The 9,332-nt window shown below is 42.9% G+C and overlaps 2 protein-coding genes across 2 annotated transcripts; both read left to right on the forward strand.

Moving 5' to 3' along the window:
* The first annotated feature begins 783 nt into the window (after positions 1-783).
* LOC108164271 (UDP-glucuronosyltransferase 1-1) lies at positions 784-2,672 on the forward strand. The gene has a single exon (XM_017299914.2). It carries the CDS (start codon positions 822-824, stop codon positions 2,406-2,408), a length of 1,587 nt encoding a protein of 528 aa, XP_017155403.1. The 5' UTR covers positions 784-821; the 3' UTR covers positions 2,409-2,672.
* Positions 2,673-3,012: 340 nt separating this feature from the next.
* LOC108164069 lies at positions 3,013-8,702 on the forward strand. The gene is made up of 4 exons (XM_033393473.1): positions 3,013-3,728; positions 3,798-4,710; positions 6,762-7,480; positions 7,706-8,702. The coding sequence occupies exons 1-4, from the start codon at positions 3,031-3,033 to the stop codon at positions 8,622-8,624; spliced, it is 3,249 nt and encodes a 1,082-aa protein (XP_033249364.1). The 5' UTR covers positions 3,013-3,030; the 3' UTR covers positions 8,625-8,702.
* Positions 8,703-9,332: the final 630 nt, after the last annotated feature.

The following is a 9,332-nucleotide window of genomic DNA, read 5'->3' on the forward strand; positions in this document are numbered from 1 at the left end:
TGGACAAATTACCAGAACATAGCTAAACGTTAAAAGTGCTAAATATTAAGGGTGCCAAAACTTTTATTTTAGACTTTTAAAACCTTTGAATAGAATGCATTAAAGTAACGCTTTTTAGAATGAGCCAATCTTAAGGAAAATATATTCATTTATCGGATAATATTATTCTTCTCCTGAAAATAGCGATGGAAAAGTGTTGCTGTACCAACACATAAGTCATTTACAATCCTAATTATGATAAAAAAAGAACACAAAAAAAACACATAAGTCCGGAACTGTATGTTACATAAAACTAAAATTTTGGTATTCGAAATGATAAGCCATAAATGTGGAGCAATCTAATAAATAAAGGTACTAAAGATAAGTGAGAGATTTACCATTTTACTTTTTAGACCCAGGGTTGTGAAAAAAGTACTAGAATCATGCTTGCCCGTCCAACAAAAGATGGGCCAATCAATTTGTTTTGTTTGTGTGTATATTATTATGCATTATTGGTATCAATTACATGATAGATACTATAGTTTGTGCTACATTAATATTTAGGCAAAATGTTAAATTATTTCAAAAAGGAAAATCATTCGAAAATACTTCAATACCCTTTGAATCCATTTCACAACATTCTATTTCAGTTAAAGGAGACGGTTACCTATGCGTGGAGCACGTAGGCAGATAAGAGAATTAAAGTTAAGGCAAAGAGAGGCAACTTAAAATGCTACAAATTTGGTTCTCAGGGGTCGGGTCTGGTCTGTTTTGATAAATAAATAGCTTGTCGTGTGCCTCGGTTCCAACAGTATTCGATTATACGTTGACCAGACGGGAAAATGTTAGCAGTCCGCTCCATATTTTTATTGCTAGCAACGTTAGCGGTGTGCGCTCGCGGAGCGAACATTTTGGGACTGTTTAGCAGTCACAGTCCGTCCCATTTAATAGTGCACATGTCTGTGGTCAAGGCCCTGGCCGAGGCGGGTCATAATGTCACAGTGGTTTCCATGCAGAAGCCCAAAGTGATGCACAAGAATATCCACCTGATAGTGGTGCCGGTAAAGGAGGAGCAGGAGCGAGTACTGGAAGCCCAATTGGCCACAATGGCGGGTCAGAAGAACTCCATTGTGAGCACTCTGAATCGCCTGATGAACGACATGAATGTGATGATCGACGCCCAGGCAGATCTGCTATCGGACCCACGGTTCCAGCGCATCTACGAGACGAAGTTCGATCTGATGATATTGGGATATTTTATCAACGATTTTCAGTTGGGGGTGGCTGCCAAACTGCAAGTGCCCGTGATCATAGACTGGATGAATGCGCCCATCCCTATCATAGACGTCTTTACTGGTAATCCTACAGAGGTGTCCTATGTGCCCAACATGGCAACAATTGCCGAGCAGCCCATGAGTCTGCTGAAGAGGGCCGAAAATTTGGCCAAGTATCTGTTCATCACTTACATGAGCAATAAGCTGGATAGCCGAGTGACACGTCATTTTAATAACAACTTTGGGGGGGAGAAGGGACTGCGTAGCCTGGAAGAGATGAGGAAAAATATCTCCCTGGCGTTTGTCAATTCTCATCTGATCAGTGAGGGTCCCATCAGGCCGCTTGTTCCTGCCATCGTTGAAATCGGCGGCATACAGGTTAAGGATACGGCGGATCCTCTACCCAAGGATATTGATCAGTTCCTGCAACAGTCTCCGGAGGGAGCCATTCTCCTCTCTCTGGGCTCGAACATCAAGAGTACTGCCGTGAAACCGGAACTGATCCAAATCATCTACAAGGTCTTGTCGGAAATCAATCGTAATGTGATTTGGAAGTGGGAGGATTTGGAAAAAACTCCCGGCAATTCCACCAACATACTTTACAAGAACTGGCTGCCGCAGGACGATATTCTGGCCCATCCCAACACAAAACTCTTCATCACCCATGCCGGCAAGGGAGGCATCACCGAGGCGCAGTATCATGGCGTTCCCATGGTGGCCTTGCCCATATTTGGGGATCAACTTGGTAATGCCGATCAGATGGAGCGCTCCGGCTATGGTCTGGCCCTCGATCTTCTGAGCATCACTGAAGAAAGCTTTAGGGCAGCCCTCAATGAGGTTCTGGAGAATGATAAATATCGCCAGACCATTAGCAAGTTCTCCTCGATGTACAGAGACCGTCCAATGACCGCCAGGGAAACGGTTGTCTACTGGACTGACTACGTCCTGCGGCACCGAGGAGCACCGCACCTGCAGAGCCCGGTCGTGCACATGAGCTTCATCGAGCTATTCAATCTTGATCTGTATGCTTTGCTTATATCGGTTCTTGTTATAATTCTGGTCCTAATTCGGTTAACGGTTCGTTTTGCGTGGAACAAACTGCAGGGCAAGGCGAAGTGTAGTCCAAAAACTTCAAAGAAACAGAAAAAGCTGTGAAACATCTTAATACAAAATATATAAGAATTAAGTAATACAACCAAAGTAAGAACTCATTTCTAGCTTTATTTTCTTAATCAAATAAAACTTAAATATGAAAATGGTTGGTATGGTTTTGTCGAAAAAATGTTCAGTAGTCAAGTCGTAATTGGGTCACATATATCGCAATAAGAAATTTGTATGTGGTAATAGGACTATCATTAATTTTGAATACTTATGTTAAGATTGATAAAGCTGTTTTTAAAAACCAAACCTCCCAGGCAACAAACAATGTTTTCTCAATCGGAGGTCATTATTATTATCTCATATCTGTCTAGATTATTTTGTTGTCGGCTGACATCTGCCGTTTCATTATTAAAAAGCATTTAAACAGTACTCAAGCGCCTGATAGGCGATCGGTTATCGGGACCTATGGTTGCTGATAAGTTAAATTAATGTTTTCTACATTATAACCAAACGATTGGATGCCACTGCGGAGTCACTGCGGTGCAGCAAAAACGTTTGCCAGTCATATCAATTCCAAATATTTACACTTCTTTGAGAGACAAATCTATAAAAACTCGTCCGCTAGGGGATCGTCGCTCAGTCAAGTATTGCGGGATCGAGCAAGAGTATTCTTATAATGGAAAAATTTCTTCCGGCTTGTTTGCTAGTGGTTCTCATGCTGGCAATACAGCCTGCTATCATCGAAGGGGCCAATATCCTGGGCGTATTCAACAGTCACAGTCCCTCTCATGTGATCGTAAACATGGCTGTGGCTAAGACTCTGGCAGATCGGGGTCACAACATCACAGTGCTGACCCAGATGAAGCCCAAGTTTCAGCCTCATGAGAACATAACGGTGATTGTGGCGCTACCTACGCCCGAACGGGAGAGGATTACTAAGGAATACATGGCTCGAATGTCCAGCCAGCAGAAATCCTCTTGGAGCTTTCTGGCCAAGCTATTTGTGCGGTCCAGTCCAATACTCGATGGACAATACGAGTGGACTCAGCATCCCAAAGTAAAGGCCATCTACGAGAATCCCCAGACCAAGTATGATCTGGTAATTTTGGGTCTGATGCTCAACGATTTCCAACTGGGCTTTGCAGCTAAACTCCGCTGTCCGGTGATTTTATCCTGGGTGGGAATACCTATGCCCTTTATGGATTCGCAGGTGGGAAATATCGATGATCCGGCCTATGTTCCCAGTCTGAACGTAGCCCTCGAACCGGGGCAACTTACCATGGGATTTGGCATGCGTTTCATCAACTTCTTTAAGTATTCTTTCCTGAAAATTGTAGATGTTTTTATGAGGCAGAAGATGAATGACTATTACAAGTGAGTATTACAAGTGATTGATCCAAAAACGGCTAGCCTTCAACCATTAAATGTTGTGTCATTTCGCAGTGGAGCTTTTGGCAATGATTCAGATCCGGAGTTTCCTTCGTACTACGAGATGAAGCGTCGCATATCCCTGCTGTTCTACAACTATCATGGCCCCAGCGAGGGACCCATCCGTCCCACAGTCCCGCAATCCATCGAAATTGGTGGCATACAGGTGAAGGAGAAGCCTGATCCTCTAGCTAAGGATCTGGCTGAGTTTCTCGACAATTCCACTGAGGGAGCCATACTCTTTAGTCTCGGGACCAATGCCAGATTCACTGATATTCGTCCTCAAATCGTAGAGGTTTTGTACAATGTGCTTTCCAAGCTTCCTCAGCGGGTGGTCTGGAAGTGGGAGGACATGGAGAATACACCAGGAAATGCATCAAATATATACTTTAGTAAATGGCTTCCCCAGGACGACATCCTGGCGCATCCAAAGACTCGACTCTTCATCACCCATGCGGGTAAGGGTGGGATAGCCGAGGCCCAGTTCCATGGAGTTCCTATGCTTGCATTCCCGATATTCGGCGATCAGCCGGGAAATGCAGAACTTATGGCAAAATCAGGATTTGGACTCCATCTGGATATCCTCACTCTCACAGAGGATGTTCTGGAGGAGACCATTCGTGAGCTCTTGCAGAATCCCTCTTACGCGGCGAGTGTGGGCAGATTCTCGGCTCTATATCGCGATCGTCCGCTGACCGCCCGCCAGTCGGTTGTCTACTGGACAGAGTATGTACTCCGCCACCAGGGCGCATATCACCTGCAGACTCCCCGGCTCCACATGGATATCGTCGCCCGCCACAATCTGGATGTGTACGGAACACTCGTGCTGTTTGGATCGGTTACGCTGTTAATACTACGCCTGGCATTCCGATATGTATTTCACAACGTTTTAGGAGCTGTGCGTGGTCTAAAGCCTAAAGATAAGTTATTCTGATTGACATTCAAGTCCAAAAAGAGAAAAAATAATTACATAAAATGAGTCAGTAATTACTAGTAGTAGTAAATAATAATAATCTATAATGAAATGAAACACATTAGTGTGTGCTAAGTCCCACGGAAACAGATTTAGTCATCAAATCACAGTATCGCCATCATAGTATAGTAATTTAAACAAGGGAGTGCCCAAAGAAAGTGCCTAAAAATAGACAGTACAAACATATAAAATTACAAAGTCGACTATTCAAATGCCCTGGCGGAAAGCCAGTTCGATTATTTTAAAATTTAGATGGAATATGACTCGACATTTGAAATTATGAATAGTACATTTTTATTGACTTTAATTAAAACTCACAATGTTTTTTGAATGGAATGAATGTTGAATGGAGTACAACAAGTGCACTTGCCTGTGGAAAGAAGCATAAGTTTGTGAAGGGTATATGCCGTCTGGAAGGGTATATGCCAAAGTAAATTTGCTGAATACTCAGAATAATCTTCCCCATGAGGAACGCCCAACGAGAGAGAGAGAGAGAGAGAGAAAGAGAGTGCATAAAGATCAACACAGAACGAAAAAGCGAGTGAGTGATGCACAAGCAAAAATAACCAAGGGCTCAATGAGAGCGGGAAAAGCTTTGCTGGAAAGCATGACTGGACAGAAAGCATCCATTGAAGTGTTCTGTTTGTGCTGAGAGACAGACGGTAGTGACAGAGAGAGAGCCACCGTGTAATCAAGGAGCCTTGAAATTAATTGCTTACACTTGCTCTTGCTTGCAAAATGCAGTGTGTTGCGCCACTGTAAGTTAGTTTAGACTATAAGCGGTCTACTAACAGTTAACACTATCTATGTTGCTGGGGGCATTATAAACTACTTCGTATTCCAAATATTGATTGATCTCCTAGGTTATTGAAGCCTAAATTTCCCTCCTGTTGTAGTTTATTCTTATCTTGATTACAACATAGCATAGTTATACCTTTGAAACACACTGTTATGTTGATACCCATGCGAATCTCTTATCGTTAAGCTTTTATTATCAACAGATAAAGTTTATAATCCCAAGGTGCCACTTTTGACCTGCATTATAGCTTTAACAATTATGTCGCATAGCGTACACGTACTCCCCTCCAAGCTTAACAGGTTGCCTCCTACTCTCTGTCCATGTTTATTTATAGAAATGTCCCTCTCCCTGGCGATCGGCTCTCTTTAGCTCCCACTCGTGGCCCAAGAGTGCGATCGCAGCGGTTCGATTCGATTCGGATTCAAATTCTCAGTGAGTCGCAAGGCAGCGCGTGCCCGAACGCGTTTTGTTTTCCAAATTTGTTGTCTAGTATTTAATAGTGTATTGTATTGTTGCTGTCTCCCGAGGAGGTATTTAAAATATCTATAATTGTATTGTTAAAGTCATCAGCTGAGTGCGAAGTGAATGAACTAATGAAACACTAGCTAACCTCTAAAGTGACATTGACTGTGAGAATATTTGCCCCTTAACCCACTCGCCCGTGAAGTTCTGTGAAATATGTCGAGCTATGAGCAGTCGTTTTAACCTTTCTTGTATTTCAATATATTCGTTTTAATTTCATTATTCAACGAATGAACAGTTTTGTTTTACTTTTTGGATGTTTTGGCATGGATGATATCGCGATAGTAGTCGGAGTTTATTATCTGTATTCTCTCTTAGAAACTACTTTTTAAAACTTTTTGAAACCACTTTTTGTCAATTAGATGAACGGGAATGCAATTGTAGTACAATTTTTGGTAATCATACAGTACACTACACCGTAGCATTTCTATTTAAATTAAACGGACTAGCGGATTGAGTAAAAACCTAAACTTCTGGTTTCATAATCAAAGAAGTACTTTCCCAATTACTATTACTATTACTTCTATAAGTTTCAAACATTCGTTGCCAACTGACACGCATTTTTTCAGATTAAACGGCTAACGAAACCTTATCAGTGTGTTATCGTGTCTACCGAAGTACTATAAGATACGAGCCAGAATCTAGTAACCGATCAGTCTAGACACGGACTTCATCGACGAATTAACGAGTCATGACTGAGCAACGAAGCACCCTCTTGGGCTGCAGCTTGGGCGGCCTGCTGCTCGCCTTCCTGGCCCTGCAATCCCTGCCCCAGAGCACCGAGGGATCCAACATTCTGGGAGTGTTCACCAGTCACAGCACATCGCATTTCATTGTGCACATGTCCATTATGAAAACGCTTGCCGAGAAGGGTCACAATGTGACAGTGGTGTCGTCGGTGCCGCCGAAGGTGACCCACAAAAGCATCAAGCACATTGTCATCCCACTTAGTGAAGAGGAAGAGAAGTTGATCCACGGAGGCATGGTGGATATGGTCAGGCAGAAGCCCTCCACTTGGACCACCATGAAATCGATTTTCACTTCGCTTGCCGGGCTCATAAACAAACAGGTGGATACCCTGGAAGACAAGCGTTTCACGGATCTCTACAATAACAAAGACAACAAATTCGATATAGTCTTTGTGGGCTTCTTTTTCAATACGTATCAGGTGGGACTGAGTGCCAAATTCAATTGCCCCTTGATTGTTTCGTGGATGGCTCAGCCCATGCTTATGGTCAACGAAATTATTGGAAATCCGGAGCTGTCAAGTGTCCCTCAAATGTCAATATCCGTGCCCGCAGGGAAGGCCATGAACTTCCAGCAGCGTCTGACGAATTTCCTCAGCAGTACCGGCTATCGATTCCTCGGCAAATTCCTTCACTTCAAATACCAGGGCTTCTATAAGTGAGTAGTATTGACCCAATTTTAAAGATACCAAGCTGTAATTTTCCATCGACTCATATCAGTTTACTTAATCATGTTGCTGTTACAAGAACCAGCTATCATTGAAAGATTATCAAAACTAAACTTCTCTCGTATTAATGTACCTCCCGTAAATATGTATGATTGCAATCTAATTGATCTATAATCTATTATTTATTTGGAACTCTTTTTTGTCTTCCCCCACAGACGTCTTTGGGGTGATGACAAGAGCATGCCCAGCCTCGAGCAGGCAATGAAGAACGTCTCCCTGGTCTTCTGCAACAGTCATGGCATCAGCGAGGGTCCCATCCGCCCGAATGTGCCCGCCGTCATTGAAATCGGTGGCATCCAAGTGAAGAGCAAGCCAGATCCCCTGCCAGAAGATATCAAGCAGTTCATGGATAATTCCAAAAATGGTGTCATCCTGTTTAGTCTTGGCTCGAATCTCAAGGGCGATCACTTCAAGCCTGAGGTGGTGACGACCATCTTCAAAACTCTGTCCAGTCTGAAGCAGCAGGTGATCTGGAAGTGGGAGGATCTCCAGACTACTCCTGGAAAGTCTGCCAACATATTGTACAAGAAGTGGCTGCCCCAGGATGATATCTTGGCCCATCCCAAACTCAAGCTTTTCATCACGCATGCGGGCAAGGGTGGCGTGGCCGAGGCCCAGTACCATGGAGTCCCAATGTTGACCCTGCCCGTCTTCGCCGATCAGCCAGGGAATGCAGACAAAGTAGTGGAGAACGGCTATGGCCTGCGCTTGGAGCTCAACTCCTTGGAGGCGAAGGAGTTCAAGGAGACTATCAAAGAGATTATCAGCAATCCAAAGTATGCCCAAAAACTGGAGACCTTCTCCAAATTGTATCGCGATCGTCCCCAGACGGCCCAGGAATTGGTTGTCTACTGGACGGAGTATGTGATCCGTCACCATGGCGCTCCTCACATGCAGAGTCCTCTGGTCCACATGAGCATTGTCGCCAGCAACAATCTGGATATTTACGCTATCGTAATTTTGGCATTATATCTGATCTTCCTCGTCAATAAGATTGTGTGGAAGTTTTTGTGGAAAAAATGTACTGGAAAATCGAAGAAAACAGCACAGAACAAGAAGGTTAAAAAGCAATAAGTTTATACTGATAGAATACTAAGAATTTGATATTTTAAAATATAAAGCGAAAAAACGACAAATAAAATGTAAAAACGAGAACTTTGTATATTTGGCATACAATTGTAAATCTGCAGATTGTAGACGATGCTCTGAGTTCATCCGTTTGTTATGTACAGTGAAAGTTTAAGGTGTAAATAAGGAAACGATCTCCTTAGAAAATCGAACAGAATCATAATGAAAACAATGGAAAAATAATTTCCATAGCGATTATTAAAAAACAAATACAGGACTTTATCACCATTAATGTATTATCATTTTGTTACACCTCTCCAGTAACGTCTTCCGGCTATCAGCTAAAATCCAAGACAAAATCTTCGAACACGCACAGCCAGTTAGATTAGCCAAATTTGAACTGAAAAGCCTAACAGTCGATAGCCTCTTCTATTGCGCTGCCACCAGCTCAACCGGAAAGCCAAGCGGACGCATATATCCTTCTCGTTCACACTGCAAGCTTTTTCTATAAGGCTGTCTCCTTCAAACAGAATCCGTCACCTTATTTCTAAATTCATCTTGGTCTAGTGTAAAACGGCCATACAAATTTGAACCAGTTCCAAAAGCTTTCGCCTTACTTCGGCTGAGGGAGCCAGTGTGTAATGTATATATCATGTAATGCAGACGCATTAACTACATGTGTATTTAACGGTTTTTTTATTGCCAAAAAATTTG

The sequence above is a fragment of the Drosophila miranda genome, chromosome 4 (assembly GCF_003369915.1).
Source record: "Drosophila miranda strain MSH22 chromosome 4, D.miranda_PacBio2.1, whole genome shotgun sequence".
Classification (NCBI taxonomy): domain Eukaryota; kingdom Metazoa; phylum Arthropoda; class Insecta; order Diptera; family Drosophilidae; genus Drosophila; species Drosophila miranda.